The 17,897-nt window shown below is 32.3% G+C and overlaps 2 protein-coding genes across 2 annotated transcripts in view; one reads left to right on the forward strand and one right to left on the reverse strand.

The window, feature by feature from the left end:
* Window positions 1-2,003: 2,003 nt before the first annotated feature.
* Window positions 2,004-17,897, forward strand: part of LOC130449772 (follicle-stimulating hormone receptor) — an 88,110-nt gene continuing 72,216 nt past the window's right edge. The window contains exons 1-2 of the mRNA XM_056787770.1: window positions 2,004-2,010; window positions 7,915-7,986. Coding sequence (XP_056643748.1) covers window positions 7,979-7,986 — 8 coding nt within the window. The 5' untranslated portion in view covers window positions 2,004-2,010; window positions 7,915-7,978. The remainder of the gene's footprint in view (window positions 2,011-7,914; window positions 7,987-17,897) is intronic.
* On the reverse strand, window positions 13,521-17,100 carry LOC130449773 (facilitated trehalose transporter Tret1-like). The gene is made up of 2 exons (XM_056787771.1): window positions 16,479-17,100; window positions 13,521-14,981 (listed from the first exon to the last, which is right to left on the reverse strand). The coding sequence occupies exons 1-2, from the start codon at window positions 16,573-16,575 to the stop codon at window positions 13,636-13,638; spliced, it is 1,443 nt and encodes a 480-aa protein (XP_056643749.1). The 5' UTR covers window positions 16,576-17,100; the 3' UTR covers window positions 13,521-13,635.

The following is a 17,897-nucleotide window of genomic DNA, read 5'->3' on the forward strand; positions in this document are numbered from 1 at the left end:
AAATCCATTTCATCAGGGCAAAACTTACCCCTCGATGCGTGTGATGATGGGTCAGATTGTTATCTGTTAGAAACTTTTATAGTTATATAGTTTGGAAAATACGATTACAGGGTACAATGTATTTCGCAACTTGTAAAAAACCATGGCATCAACTCAATTAGCGTGGAAACAAGTATAATCTATTTTAATGAATGAGAAACTAATAAAATGATAAAGTCCGGAAAGTGATTTAGTACGGTACGAGATAGATTTTTATGGACGAGGCGACGAAGGAGCCGAGTCAAGTATATCTAATCCAGTACCTTAATAATAACTTCACGAATGTATATCGTAATATGTTTTTTTATACTGTTTTCGGTTTTAAATAAAAAGCAAAATTATATTAAAAAAAGAAAAATAAAAATTAACAGTAACAATAGTTGCACCATTACTGACTATTTCAAATGGATACCGGACTCAAATTGGTACTGTAGAGTCGACTTATCTTTCAAATACATCGATCCAAATGTTTGAGCAGATTTTCTGTGAGAACCCATGACAAGAGCACAGAAAAGACGTAATATCGTATTATCTCCATGCTCAGATCAAAGTTAAGATCATGCAAAGGATTTTTTTGAGTTTCATCAAACATGCTCCCGCCTTGGATATTCTTGTCCGGATCCCTACGCTAGGATTCCGTTTATTGTTTATTTCGGTTTCCGGATACTCACTATTTGATCTATTTCTACGTTATTTACCGTGATTTCTCCTTGGTAACGTTGAAGGATAACGCTTACGTCTTATGCCGAATCCGATGTATACAACTATATACAATCTACACATATTTTGTTTCATGGCGTCTGTCTAATACTAGTAGTAAATAATTAACGTTTTGTTTGATTATACATTTTTTTTGTTTACATAAATTCCTAAACTAACTTTTAAATGTTTAATATTAGGAACGTAGTTTAGTTTTTATCAACCTTGTCCTCGCGTCGGTTGAACTTAGTTCATATTAACTTTTTATGTCCTTCGGGATTAATAACCACCACACCATATATTTATTATTTTTTGTATTAAGTCCATAGCTCTGCCAATATATAAAAAAACAGTCTACAAACCTCTATAGTTCTTCAAACGATCTGCCTAATAAAAGAGTATCGTCAAGGTAACTTATATTGTTGACAAATTTTCCCAGACACCTTCATCAATTCATCAATTATAGAGCAATGAAGATAAAATGCAGCTTTGTCTTACTCCTATTCTTATTTCAACCTCAAAAAAATTTGATGAGCTACGCGAAAACAAGCGTTTTGAAGCCGGTAAAGATTACCTCAAGACACCTCCATAAGTCTATTACAAAACTTCATGGAATACCTCTTCAGAGTACAAATTGATGATAAATGAAATCTTGTCTTACTCCTGATCTTATTTCATCTTCAGGAGAATTTTTTATACATTTTGTTTAGCCACCATGTAACATGAAAAATTATGGATTGTGTGTATAGTGTAGTGGTAGCACTACAATGATGAATCGTTATTGTTCTACCTTCTATTATAAAGCCCGAATTATAGTTGACTTATTGCAGTAAACTGATTATATTACAATGATCTATTGGTCAAGCTAGTTCAAATCCCGGATTCGAGAGCATGTTACTGATATATTATAGATCAAATACTAATTTATTTAATGAAAAACGCTCGCACTAATTTGTACAATCATGTATTCGAAAAGTATTGAATGTTAAATTAAAATTAATGCTTACGCGGTGATAAAAATAATTTCACTGAATACACCTACACTACACCTACACCTACACTAAAAATTTTTTATCCAAACAGTGTGTTCAGTATGGATATCAACAATATTTCCAAAATTCCAGCTTAGTCACAATAATTTCATTGAAATACAGACGTAAATGTGAATGAAGTTACTATTAATTGTTATTTTGATTTCAGGACTCTCTCAGACAACAAATTGGAACACATCGATGAAAATTCGTTTTCCCACAACACATTATTAAAGAGATTGTAAGTATAACTATAATTTCAATGATAAAATCACTCAATAAGTCGTGTGAATAACTAGAAAAACACATTTTTTTGCTAAGAATACATTTCATTTATCAATATAATTTCCTTCAAGAGCAATACAATCATTCCAACGCTTCTCTAACTTCTCGATGCCGTGCCTGTAGAAGGATTTGTCTTTTGCCTCAACATAGGCTTCAGTTTTAGCAATTGCTACGTCATTCTAGCGGGCCAGCATTTTTTGAGTCAATAGTCACTGGGGGCCAGATACGGCTATACGGTGGATGAGGGAGCAATTCGAAGTGTAATTAGTTCAATTTAACATCGTTACCATCAACTTGTGAATCTGTGCATTGTCTTAGTGAAGCAGTGGGTTATTCTTCTTCATATTTTTCCCTTATTTTAGCATTCAAACGATCCAACATGCAGTATTCGCTATTGATTATCTCTCCATTTTGGAGATAGTCTATGAATAATATTACAAGCGCATCCCAATATACTGAAACTATAATCTTCCTATCTGACTATTGCTTTTGGACGCTTCAGACGTGGTTCATCGGCCGCAGTCCACCAAGATGATGATCGTTTTGAATGTTTATTATTTCTTCTTGTTTCCGCAGCGCTGATCATAAATAAATTGCGAGGTCAACGTTTTTCTATACCTGAAGATGCGTACAAATCACATGTTTTGGAAATACCTCAATTGGAATGGATGAACTGCTTCGACAATTGGTTCAAACGCATGCAAATGTGTCTTGTTCCATCTCAAAAGTATTAACCTTTATGTTCCCCAGCATAATGAAGTTCAACAAGTTTCTTTGAAATCTCATACAAGTCGATCTTCACATTACGAATGTCGAGGTCAAGTAACAAATTTTTAACCTGTAGTGTGTTCAATGTCTATCAACTTTTTGAAAACTTAGGCAAACTACGATATTAATGAGATCTATCTTTTTCGTTATGAACCAAAGAAATACAAACGTGTAAAAAACAAGTTGTACTCTCCAATGTCGACCTTTTTTTTTAATATGTTCACCACATAAAGCTCCAGGGATTCAGCGGTAAATCATACTCTCGGGCACTTTTTGTGGCAGTGAAGCGAATTGTGAGAAGTTAAAAAGCAGAGTGGGCTTCGTGAAACATTCATTTTATTAGAAACGTAATCAATCATCAATGATACAACTATGTCTTGACAAAAAACTACGATAATTGAAAACAAATGGGGATGTAAATATATTAAACCCTTTTTTGTACACAAAAAGCTTCACCATGTATTCTGTTTATTAGATATCTGATAACAATCCACACGAAATAAATTTGTGTTTATGTATCTCTCCCCAAATTAAACGATCCATATAAAAACTTGGTTTCGTTGTACAATCACTTTCAGAATCTTCTTGTTCTCTAGTAGTTTTATATCTAAAATTTTATCTATCGCTAAGCTATTCTTCTAATTGTTGGCACGAGGAATCGTTCAAGATTGTTGGCGACATCTAATAATCAGTCTAGAAAGTTCTAAAAACGTTTAGATCGCACATGTCCTCACAGACGATTCAATGGTTTTGATTTTCTTTCGATATTTATATAACAACAACTTATCAAGCAATACATTTAGTGAATTTAATCTTGTCGGATTTTCTTTCGTCTAGCTTTCCGATTTCCCGGATAAATCCCGATTTTCTTGTTATTGAGATATTATAGAGAACGTGTATATCACGTGATTGATTTGCAGAAGTATATCTGCATTGGATTTCAACTGCTTCGTTCGGAAGTTATTACTTGAGAAAGGGGTCATAAATATGCGTTTGCATATAAAACGTGCACGTTTCTAAGGCAATAATTTTCGATATTTAACGGTTCAACACCGTACGTTCGATTCATGCGATTCATGTGATTCATTGTGAGCTCTAATACCATAATTCAGTAAGTTAGACACGTTTGTATAATAGTACACATCCAAGACATTGTATGTTTCGGTGATTGTTGCATTTGATCTTCAAATTGACTAATACAACTAACATTTAATGTCATGCATCTAAATACGGATCAGAAGGAATTCCAAATTTTTTGATTTTTACAATTCGGTAACGTTTTGAGTCAGGAGAGCCAAAAATTACAATTTACCAAATTTTTAAAGAGCCGCAAAGTTGTCAATAATAAAATGTACACGCATAGTTTTTTGGTAAATTTATTTGTACGAAAATAATATTTATTAATTATTTATTTGTAGTGTTTTTTCACAACAAATTAGAAAATGTCACCTATCATTTAAGTACAAAAATAAAACAATCGTTTACATACAACCCTATCTTGAATTTAAATAACAAACAATTGGGCAAACAAAATCAATTGGAGCGTTGGTTTTACACGGTTCTAGGAAGTGTTTGGTAGGATTACAAAGGTTTTGTATTTTTTGAGCTGCATCCAAGGTACCAAATTATAAATTATGATGTTTACTGTCAACAATTAATGAAATTGGATGAAGCAATCAAAGAATAATGGCCAGAATTGTCCAATAGGGAAGGTTTAGTGCTCCACCATGATAATGCAAGGTCTCACACATCTTTAGCAACTCATGGAAAAATGTTGGAGTTTATCTAATTACAATTTCTTTCGAAGTTTGCAGAATTCTTTGAATGGTCAGACTTTTACAAATGACGATGACCTTCAATCGCATCTACTTGTTTTTTGATGGTGAAAGGTCATTGAGCAAAATGGGAAATTCATAATTGATTAAAAATTGTTAAAAAACAAACTGTCGCATTTCATAGTACAAAACCGAAATTACTTCGTCGCCAACCAATAATATAAATGGAAACCAATTTCTCTAGACTAGACTCGTCACTTACAAAGTATAATCCCTCCAATAAATCTTCAGTATGCTCTTATACAAACTTAGTATACATGATTCAATTACCTTCTGATCCGCTATCTCATTTTCTCGTGATAAAATACTGAAAAGGAAAATTTACATACAAGATATTCGCGTTCTATTAGAACAGCGAAGATTGCATCGGAAGCTGTCAAGATTCACCTATATATAGAGGACGATAGCTTCTGAATGCAGGTCATAGTTTGGCCCGTTTACGTGAAGAGGCGACGATAACAGAGTAATTTCATAGTTCGTTCGTTTACGAGGGTTATAGAACAAGTAACTGGTCTGTTACTTCCTCCCCAATTTTGTTATACGAATATGAGAGAACAAGGAAAATAAATATTTTGCAACGTGACATTTTAATGTGCTTAGTGACTTTGAAAGATTGTAATATTGTCGTTTCTTGGTTATATAAAACTCTTGAAACCGTTTTTGCCGACTATTAGATATAGTCTTGACAAAACCCATACTAAAGAAATTTGTATGAAATTTGAATTTTTTTACTTTGGAGTAGGATAATGACATACATATTTCAAATACAGGACTGCAAACATCGGGACTGAGGAATAACCTTATTTTCTTAGAAATTGTTTAGCTTTGGAAATATCTACACAAAAAAGGAATCCACACAAATATCCTTTGACGGCTGGATTAGACATACATTCCAGATTTATCATTTACGTAAACTAAAAAGTTCTGGCAATCTATTTCCTTGATTAGAAACCGCCTTGTTTTTCAATAGAAAGCAGATATGGCACGCAGCCCGTGCATACCAACCATTGAAAAATAAAGTAACTCTCGCTTTAAAACCAATGTTTAATATGTTTCAATTAGTTTCACATGTATGTTTGTAACTTTTGGACGGCTGTTAACCCTAACATAAAATGCGTTTCTTGCCTTGGCCGTTTCTGTAGCGAATGTATCATCACCCAGCTCAAGATTGTTGTAGTTGCATACTGAAGGAAATCATTTTCTTGATGAACATCCCGTCCTTTTCAACTGCATAGTTTAATGTATTTTAAAACACCAAGAAACACGGTTTTAGAATTAGTTATATTGGAAACTGGAATTGCAGTTTGGAAAATCTGAAAAACACGCTTCAAGTTATAATCAAACTTAAAAGTAGGGTGCTTTCTATGATATTTTTAAACTAACTCTGTGTTTCGGAATGAAACTAGTAAATAATTATAACGATGACATTGAGTCCTAAATTTCGATATCACCATTTTGAGTGAGTTAGGAAAATGGAGAATGAAGGGAAAGAAAAATCTACAGCGCTTCTCGTAATATTAAGAATTGAAATGAAATTTATGAAATTAGTACAACGCACTTGTTAATTACATATTTTCAGAGATAGAATTTGTACAACATCCTCGGTAAAAAGTAAATCTTTTGGCTTGGAGCCATTCACTTCATTTTGATCTGGTTATTTATTATGATAAGCGTAGTGCATGTTCCGGTTTCACTAGGTTTAAGTCCTTATGAATTTTAGATTTATATGGATGAAAGTTTACACAAGATGCAAGTAATGTCGAGATTATAAATACGATAGTTTAGTATGAGACGCGACAATGTTTTTAAATTTGAGATTTCCAATAGCGAAACGACAACAAACCGTTCGGATACAATCGAATTTAAATTCATATCGTGAATTTCGAGAATTGAAAACATGTTAGGTTGATAAAATGTAAAGAAATTGTTTGTTGCTGGAATGTTTACAATTACGTAGAAAAGTAGGTTCTATTCGATAAATTTGACGTTAATAATAGACTAGAAAAATTGTTATCAGTTCTTCGAGCTACCTAGATTAGATGAGGGCGTAAAGGTTTACCCTTTGAGTACACCGAACTGTTTATCAATCAGGTAGCAGCGAATTCGCAAAGTGACCTATCTGGAAACTTTTTTATTATATTGGGAAATTCTCAACGAAATTTCTTTCATATTTTTCAACACAGTTGATTTGTAAGCTGTTGAACCTCAATATTTTTTATGGTTTGTCTATAATTTTTACAAAACAGTGTGGATTTTATAATATTTTTTAACGAGCCTTTAGCCTGGTAAAATATATAGTTTGTAAGCTACAGTTATTCAATAGATGTTTAAAAATACAGAGGTTTTCCAAGAATTGTATATGCGCGATTATATTTTATAATAACCTACAAAATTATCATTAGAGCATTAAATTATTTCAAATTTTCACATCGTAGTATAATTATCGATCACAACCAGAAAATGCATATTTTTAAATAATTTATTCACCAATAAATTGAGAAAGAACCACAATTTATTCATAAAATTATACCATAATTCAATAATATGATTTTCTTTATTCAAAGTTTATTGCAAATTTTTAAATTGGTATTAATCGTTGGTATTAAAATAATATATACCACAAATTGGATTTTATTATTAATTTATGACGTAATATTCATATAAAAATTCTCAAGAATATTGTAACATTCTTAATTCTGGTTTAATGTATTTATCGTGAGTTCTTACAAGGCGAATGCAAACTGTGTAAACTGCTCATTTTTAACATAACTTGATTCAAAACAGTTTTTGATCACTTATAAATCACATTATAAAAGTCACGTGATAAATCTGATTTTCTTCACACAATATAAGCCCATTTCCGTTTTATATTGTTGCAACTAAAGAAGAATTGATGTATTACTATTGATGTCGAAGTCCTGTTCTTATCTAAACTATAAATTGTCCTACGTATAAAATCTTAAGTAGCTTTGTGAACTGATTTCAGGGTTTCTTTACATGTTTTTCGGTTTGGTGAATGATCCCCAGCAAACTCTTTCGTGACTACTCGATAAATAGAAAATTTATTCACTCTAGTTAATTCAGCAATTCTTATTATGATTTTATTATCAGATTGTTGCATATTTATGCTTCTAAAGGCTCTTGATTTTAGTTGAATTTTGAAACAGAAGAGACCTAAAATCAAGAATATTGAGAAATATAAACAAATCAAAAGGTCCAAGAAATAAGAAATTTATTTAAATATTTTTTTGTTCCAGAATTCTTCAGGGTTGCGGTTTAAAAGTAATACCTAGCGAAGCCTTGAAGCCTTTGAGCAAACTTATGACTTTGTGAGTACCCAACATACACTTTTAGATATTTTTATGATAGTTTATTTTTAAGAAAATTATTGTAAAAACTAAAATGGCTTCGCAACATTGTTTGGTGGATGTGATAGTACGAAATAATGTACAATATTATTATAGACCTGAAGTATTAGTAATTATTTTTAATTTGTTTTTCCAAAGGGTTTCCAAAATGAATTATTTGATAAAAAATTTTCAAATCCTGGAAATTTTCGGTATTGGACATGGTTATACTACAGCTCAAAATTAATCGAATGATCACCAACGTTTTGTTAGCCACCCCACGACGATCTTCATAAAACTCTATACATAGACTATTGATGAAACGAGAAATCGATTTATCACAACGATTTTATGCGGAGACTTTTACTTCTGGAGATACCTGTGAAAAAAGTATGCGAATGCATCATTTTTATCAAAAAACCTAACCTAACCTCACCTAACCTAACCTAACCTAACCTAACCTAACCTAACCTAATCTTAGAAAAATTACTAAATTTTCATTTTCAATCAAGGTTGTGAAATTAGTCACGTAATTAATAATTATTCGATACCTTTCGATCAAAGAATGAAGTCAATCCTTTGTTTGGTTCATATTTTTTTAATTCTAAAAATAATCAGCTCTGAAATACGATTCAGAAGCTCGGGTTCCATCCACTTTTAACGCATATTTTGGTGCAAATAGAGTTGTTTCTTATTTAAATCCGCAATATATCGCCTCAATAACTTCTTTTCGAAAGTAGTGTACCTTGGAAATATTTTATAGACTGGAAAACTCATTTTGGTCTTCGTTGGTGCTGATCGACCCCTAGAAAACAACTGATTGGACAGCTGTTTGTTCTCTGGTGTGTTGTGGCACAAATATCAACCATATAGTGGTTGGAGAACGTCAAACATTCTTACTAAATTGTCATACGATTGTGTTTGTAGTCGAAAGCAAACCATCTTAAGTAAAGCTTTCGAAGCTCATTGAAAATTTTGAGATATCGAAATAATATACTTTACAATCCTATTCAACATTCCTTTTGAAATTCTTGCCAACATTTTCTTCTCGTTTGGTCGCATTTTGTATTATTAAAACTGGGAGATATTTAAGAAGTCTAATTTGACTTAAGTTGGATATGGGATCTTTCTCTTAACTACGAGGAGGATCCCAGAAGTCCCATATGTTTCAAGTTTGAAGACGCCATTCAATAGTGAATTGTAAACATGGAAAATATTGGTGACCGACAACCAGCATCGCACCGGTCTACCTAATGAGGTGACGACTCCAGAAATGTTGAAGGAAACCCATAAAACGGTAATGGATGATAAAGTACGCGGACTAGCAGACATAGTAGGCATTTCAAAAAGTGCGGTACTGAAAATTTGGACTGCAGAAGGCTGTGCTCACAATTTAATGTTTAGAAATGTTTCACAAAAATAAAGCGGGATTTTTGCGTCGTTCCATATCCATGGAACAATCAAAACAACGGACTGAAAAGGGCAATCCGCTCTAAAGAATGCAAAAACCGTTTCTTGTGCAGGCTTGGTCATGGCGTCGGTTTTTTGGGATGCGCGTGGGATAATTTTCATTGACTATCTTGTGAAAAGAGAGACTATCAACTTACTCCAACGTTTAAGCGAAGAAATCAAGCAAAAACGATCGCATTTAGCTAAGAAGAAAGTGTTGTTTCATCCAAAAAATATATCAGCTCACACATCCGTTATTGCAATGGCCAAAATTAATGAATTTAAGTTTGAATTTATACCTCTTGTACCCTATTTGCCAGATTTAACCCCTCGGATTATTTTCTATTCCCAGACTTTTACAAATGGCTCGGTGGTCAAAGATTTTCTTAAAATGAAGAATTGATGTCGGCAGTTAATGGTTATTTTGAGGAGCTTGACGATTCTTATTATAAAAAGGGTATCGACCTTATTGAACATTACTGGGAAAAGTATATGGAGCTAAAAGGAGGTTACGTCGAAAAATCAATATAGTGGACATCTTGTAGATACGACATTCAGTAAATCACTTATTAACCAAGTAAATCGATGATGCAAGGGTCCCAACGGTATTCATGCTAATTTTCGTGAATAATCAAACAGAAACTACGCAGCTTGTTGATATTTTGATACGTGCAGTTTTGCATTTTCAACAAAGGAAATTTGAATCTCAACAGATTCATAGAACCGCCCTTGTAACAAATCTAAACTCATTAAAAACGGAGAAATAAATAAATTAACTATCTATTTAATACCTCTCTTTAAAACAGTAATGAATACAATATTATAGGTAATATTCTTTTTTATATTTATGTAAAAATATTAAACTTGGAGGAGAAATTATTTGCAATAAACTTATATTCTCGGAGATCTTATTAAAATATCAGGGAAGGTTGAGGCGATAGTAAATAAGGCATAGAATCCTGGTACAAAATAATCTGCAATTCAAATTGGATGATGCTTCGTTTAACGTTTAGTTTTTTTGGCAAATAATTTATACAACTTTGTTATTCGGTATTTTCACTTCGCAACATATACTTTGAATAATGAAAAATTGATTAAAACCTGTTTTGGAATACAATAAATTACCTAAAAATAGTGTCATAAATCTATAGTAGCTGTGTCCAAGTATATGTTAAAAAATCGGCTGGAGTTAAATCATGTTATTTCATCTGTTCTTCCATGATAAAAATTTTTTTTCTTTTATTTAATCATACATATCCCCCCATCAATTACCAAGAGTTATTAGTAGGGGAGACATTTACAACATAGTACCATAATTTATAATAATAAGACATTAGATTTTAGATATCAAATTTGTGTCTTCAGGATAACATACCACTTCGGTTCCGGATGAAGAGAGAATTGATTTCAAATTTTTTACTAGCTTGTAACATCTTCATTTTGAGGACATTCGATTAGTAGATGCTTCACTGTGAGTCTGGTTTGGCCGTTTCTTTTGTTAGAAAATATAAATGTGTGTCCAATTCTTAGACGATTAAGGATTACACGTTCTCTTCTTTTTTTGGGTAGTGGCAGTTTAGTTTTAATTTCGGGTATGATTTGTTTTAAATTTGTTTCGGTTTTTTCCCAGATTGATTGCCATTTTTGCGATCGGCGTGAAGAAATTTTGTAATGAGTGGTACGTTGAGGTTGATTTTAGGACTAAAGAATCTACTTTTTCGTTGCCTTTTATTCCCGTGTATGATGGTACCCACAGAAACAAGATGTTTTCATGTTGTAAGGCATAAAGTTCCATTTTATCGAGTTGATGGATCGGGTGTGATGGGAAAATAATTAACTATTCAAAAATTTGTTAGTCAAATACAGCGAGATGAATAAATTTCAAATTATTTGCATAAAATTTGGTCAAACTAGTATATACAGCTCATATTAATGACTAGAAGTGGAAAAAAAATAAACTTTTGGAAAATTGGAATTAAGGAATTAACAAAAATATTTGCTAGAAGAACTATAAGATCAAGGTAAAACCATTAAAGTAACTTTAGTAATATCAGACAAATATACATAATAATTTTATAAACTTTTTCATGAAGCTTTCTATGAGCTTCATTTGTTGTTTGAAACAATTTTCGAAAAATTAAGAGCTGAAATAGTTGTTTATGCAACAAGTGTGTGTCTTTTTCTACAACTGTGACAATCACACGAGTCGAAAAAAGGCCTTTACACACGGATTGCATACAATATTTTTTCGATTAGCGAAAATTTTATCAAAATACGTTTACGCACTAATGCTTAAAGTAAGTTTACTTTTTCATTAGAATAAACTATAAACCTTTTGTTGATTTCTTATAAAATATATATTTAATTATATATTGAACATTTAAATCAAGATTAGAACAAATTATTGAAACAACAGACGAATTCAGTAATTAATTTAAAGATTTACTTTCTGCGGTTATCAAATTTAATTGTAAATTCTTCTTTTCGGCATGCATAAATGGCAATTATTACTACACAAGTAGAAAAAAAATTGCAATGAGCGCGACTTGAACCTGTGACCTTCCCCATGTAAGCCTTGTACCCTAGTGACTACGCTACGGAGACCTTAATAATGTTAATGTTTACGCACTAGTGCTTAAAATATGTTTCTTCGCACACTAGTGCGTAAAAGTGTGTCTAAAGTTCGTACTTTACAAACGGTGATAAAAAAGATGTTGTTTCCTCATATTAGGGTATATGATCCTTACTAATACCACAAATTGTGGAAGCGTGGATGTTTGTTACACTATCACGCAAAAACTACTTGACGAATCATCATGAAACTTTGTACACATATTCTGGGAGGTACTAGAAGTAACATAGTATACTGTTTATCAAAAAAAAATATTTTTCACAATAACAAAAAAAAATTGTCAACAAATATCAACATTTTACTACTTCAGCGCCATCTAACATGCAGTAAGGAAGTTGAAACCCTAAATACTATATTATCAACGTACTATATTACCGATGGTCTAGTCAACATCTATTTAATCTATACATCCAATTCAATTGACTATAGTTTCAGCAGTTTGGAATTTTTCAGGTCTGTCCGGTTGTTCCTGGACAGCTGCTGATTCAGCAGCAATGTTTTCCATAAACGGATTCGTGAAAAAGTAGGTAAAAAACTGATACGGACTTTGCAGTTCCATTATAGATGAAGGTAACTCTTCAGACCCACCAAATTTTATGTTATTCGCATCAAATAGAAAAGACTGTTCTCTCCACAGCAAATTCACGAGAGATTCAGTCGGTTGTGCTTCCACTCGCTCCAACGAATGTGCGCCTTGCACAAGCTGCTCATCCTGAATCAATGGAGGGTCCATAAAATCTTCTGCATTGTCCTGTCCCGTAAGAACGTCTTCATCGTCCTCTAATTCAGCTGCTAAGGCTCCTACAGATGGGTAATAAGGAATATCTTCTCCATCTCCATGTAATGGAACAAGGCCTCGTATAACAAAATTTTGAATGTTATCATACCTCGGATTCCAATTATTTCAACTGGCCCTCCTTTTCGCGTGTTCACTTGTATCTAATTCCCGGAATTTACACATATTTGCACCCAAAGAAAAAACTTATGATATAGTCTACAAAAATATTCTAGATTGATTGATTTTATCTTTTCAATTGTTAGAATTTAAAACTATTTATTTTTGTTACAGGAAAATATATTTTAACATTTGTTATTGTATGTCAATAAAGCGTGTTTTGAAACTTCATAGTATGTAGTAATTTTGAAAAATCGATAATAGTAACCAAGCAATAAAATTGGTATAATTCTATTATGATGATTTCTGATTTTTTTTGTACAAACAAAAATTAAAGCGATAGAAAAGACTCAAATTTTGAGTAGCCTAGGCCTTATATTATTATATAATTCACGAAAATTATTGAGGTTCCACATATTACCCGTAATGAACAGGATACGCCGTCTCCTAAAAAACTAGTATCTGGTTTTGCTAATGATATAAAATTGAGTATCCAACCCAATTAGATACTAAAATGAAATTATTGTCTCAAAGGTTTAATGCCAATAAAGAGAAGGGAAATATATTAGACCACATCGTTCATTCACATAATTATATTCACAAAAAAATCTTTATAAAATGTCATTTATCAAAATAAAAAAATATATTAAATGTATCACAGACGAGTTTCCTCTTTCAGCACATCATTCTTGCCTCTTTTCAATAACTGTTGGATTTCTTCTAAAGTTTTTCCTTTGGTTTCCGGAATAACGAAAAACGATAATACCCCAGCTAAAGTATTACAAATAGCAAACACGTAAAAAGGTGCGAAGAAACCGAGAAGAGTATTTACGTAATAGAATATGTAGTTCGTGAGAAAACTACCCAAACCGAACGTCAATACCATAAACACCATCGCTTTAGCCTTAATACTGGCTGAAAATAATTCGCTCAACATCAAAGTTGGGATGATTGTGATGCCAACTGAAGCGAAAACTTGATATATAACCATAGTAGAAATAGGAACCCATTTATAAGCGCTTAGATCAATCTTGGTGTAGGAATCGATGTAATAAAACGTAGCCATCACATACAATATTAACGCTGTGCATAATAGAGAAACAATATAAGAGGTTCTTCTACTTAATTTACTAACAACAAATAGCAACACTAAGAAATTCAATCCTACTTGTAAACCAGTGTATATCATAGAACCGACTTCGTGACTGATATCACCACCCGATTTCTGGAAAACATACTGTGTATAAGTTATAAATACGATCATCCCCGACATCTGTTGGCTGAATCTCAAAAATATACCAGCAGTTAAGGCTTTCCGATTACTTTTAATCTTGAATAGATCTTTCCAAGTACCCGATTCCGACATCTGTCTAGCAACGTCAGCTTTTAGTTGCGTAAACGCAGCTTCTATATTAGTAGTTCTTCTAAGGAATATGAGTGATTCTCTAGCTTTTTCTTCTTCCCCGCGCATTAAGTAAAAATATGGCGATTCCGGCATCATCGAAAATAATACTAGAAACATCATCGGTAATGGTATACAAATGAAAGAAGTCGATCTAATTTCACAATAACTACCAATTACATTAATCAAAAACTCCCCTATATAATAGGAAATGGCTAATAGGTTTCCCCAACTACCCCTTACTGCTGGTATGGCGATTTCTCCTACGTATATGGGCATCGCCGCAAAGAAAACCGCGTCGCAAAAACCCGCGAGGATTTTCGCTATATAAAACACGTATACAGATTTTCCGAATCCCAAACACAACCAAGCGATTATTTGAGGAACGGATATCAACAATAATGTCCTTTTCCTTCCAAACGTATCCGGTAACTTCGCAAATAACGGCGATACTAATAGCATAGCCATAGGATGGATGGTATTGAAGTGTGAAGCTTGTTCTTCTGTTATGTTATAATTAACTTTATCTTGAGTGATTTTGATGAGGAAAGGCGAGGCCCAAGAATATAATAAGCCATTCGTTATGCCTGCAAAAGTACCTGAAACAAAATGAAATTTCATAAGTTGATAATTTATCTGATAAAAAGTTGATGGCAGAAAATATTCTAAGGAAGAATATTATAGAGAGAGAGAGAGAAATGTTCTATGTCGATTTGGCAAGTGATTGTGCATTTTTTGCATTGTAAAATATTGAACCCTTAACTAATTCTGAACGTGGAGTAAGTAGATAAAGCTGCGCGTTCCTAAGTGGATAGCCAAGCAACGCTTACGAATTAGGCAAACGGATTCGAAGATGAATAAGGAAGGAAGAGAATTTTTAATCTTTTAAAGAAGTCCCTACAGTAAAGATAGATCGTAAACGTGAAGGTTGGAGTCGTTTGAATTAGTAGATGCTAAACTTGCGAACTGGGCTGTTTCTCTGTGGTTTTATTCTAGTTTTTTCTGCAATCCAGTGAATATATATGTGCCAAGATGTTCGAGGAGAACATTAATGTTGACAGTGAAGTTATAAGCTTCTTTTAGAGGATCATTACGACCGAAAAAGTTTTTTAGAAAAGCCATCTCCAAACTTGATATTGAAAACTTTTCTGATGCAAGATTTTGTTTCATCAGTTATGGATTTGTTTTTCGGGGTAGCTTTGGGTTTTATGAAAGAGGCGATGGAGGGAGGTGAATGTATGTTTAATTTGTAGTACTACGAGACAGAGATCCTTCTGTTTCTTGGCCATTACTGATAGGTTAGGGATGATTGCAGGATTTTGACAGGAATCTGCAGTTTGTCTAATTCGCTTATAGAGTAAGTTTGTCTGAAGTAATGAAGATTCTAAAGCTTGTGTTTTCATATTTCTTGGTACATCAAAGAGTTCATTATCGGGTATTACGAAGATTAGACGTCAAAAACTAAAGGTATAAATAGTGGACATAGGACAGGCAAGCTGTAACTTAAGTCCATTCTTGAGGGCAGTTTCGATAATACAATTAGGGGTAGAAGGACAAACATTGGAAAGTTCCCGATTGTTTTAATGACAACGTTTGGAAGAACATTGCTTCGATTCTGCTAGGAAATTATGTTGGTGCTTAAACTTTCATGGTTACATTTTTAGTTACGGCATCGAAGCTAGATCCTGCTGATAGCGTTTGGTTGATCTTTGACATTATTTGGTGATAATATTTTAGGTATAAAAATATCTGAAGATTTGGCCGGTTCCACTGGCCCATTATTTAGTAGTCTATAAAATTCCAAAATAGTTTGACTCACTAAGTATATTTTAAGTGATAATACTTAAGGAAAAACATACAATAAACATTTACTAATTCGTATTTAATGTTTTTGTGATAAAAAACCGAGTAGGTACGTGTTGACTTGTTGATCAAAAAAATCGTACCGAAAAATTGATTTACTAGTAAAGATTTTGCCAAAAACAAGAACTATATTTAGAATAATGAAATGAAAACAGCACATGATACTTAAATAATTTTATAAATACTTGAAACCATCGATACGTTTTCATTGGTTGATTTAATTAAATACTTACTTATAATTATTGCTACAATTTGTGGCCATTGTTTTTCTTCGTTTTTCTTAGAATTAGGAAGACACAAACTGAATGGAAACGGGATTTCGACAACCATGTTTTCACTACACCAATACTTCTATCACAATTTCCGAATTGAAAGTCTAGTAATTTGAGTTAACAATTCCAATCGTATTTACAGAAATCACCGAGACTTTTATTTCACGCAATTATTTGAATAATGTATCGTTGAGAAATGATTTAATAAGAAAAATTGATTGGAATTATCTTGTGATAAGTACATCGAGTAATTATAAACTTTCGAGAATTTTCTTTTTATGTGTCAACCACTCACAAGACTGATCTTTTCAGGACTGATTGTACTAAACGTAATATATGAATTAAAAATAAACACATAACAGGTTTTCGGGTATACCAGGTGGAAAATACGTATTTCTACGATGTGGAAAAGAGGTTAATTCCCCTCAAGGTATAAAATAGTACTCAATGTGGGTAATTCCAACTTAAATATATTATATTGCACGCGATCGAGAAAAATTTATTTTACATTGTAAATGAGGTGATAGGACAATTATAGTCTTTCAATAGTTTTTTGTATGAAATTGAAGGTTCTCTTGGAAAAAATATGTCAGATAATGAAAACAATTGCATATGTTTTATCGTGCGTCATACCTGATGTAAAACTAAAGTGATAAGACAAAAAATACGTTGAATATTTCAAATATAATTATAGTTTAATACATTTATGTAATCCATTTTATTTCACCTTATTTAGTGAATATTTAGAAGTGCGAATCCACCCCAAACTTACTTCAAAAATTTTTTCGCGTATAAAGGGTTGTTTTTTAGTGCTTTGAAAGTACTTTAAAGGTGAAGGGGACACATATTTTCCGACATATGCATATTTAATGTCAATAATTATTTATTTATATCGATTGTATCAAATTTTGAACTGATTTTTCTGCTGAGAATTTTTCGGCGATTTGTTACTATCGGGGGTACATTCTAAAGAGCCTAACCTTAGGGTGTAGATTTTTTTCTATTTTAGGCAGAATTACCTTACAAAAAATTCAAAAAATCAAGTTTTTGGTTTTTCGATTATAACTTTTATAAAAAACATGTTGTTTCACGAAATTTGGTGGAAACTTACCTTTTTATGTTCCAAATATTCATTTCACCTTATTTTGACTTAGTATCGAAAAAACACCACAGTAGGCAAGTGAGGGGGAGTTTTTTAGGTAAGAAAACAGTTTATCTCGATTTCCATCAAAACTACATGTTCTATGGAAAAAAGGTGAATAGTAAAGTTGTAGGTAATAAAAAGATCTACAACTTTTGTATTCACATTTTTTTCACATAACCTCAAATTATATGGGAAAAATTGAAATAACAAAATTTTTCATTTTTATCATTACATTT

Source organism: Diorhabda sublineata, chromosome 10 (assembly GCF_026230105.1).
Source record: "Diorhabda sublineata isolate icDioSubl1.1 chromosome 10, icDioSubl1.1, whole genome shotgun sequence".
Classification (NCBI taxonomy): Eukaryota; Metazoa; Arthropoda; class Insecta; order Coleoptera; family Chrysomelidae; genus Diorhabda; species Diorhabda sublineata.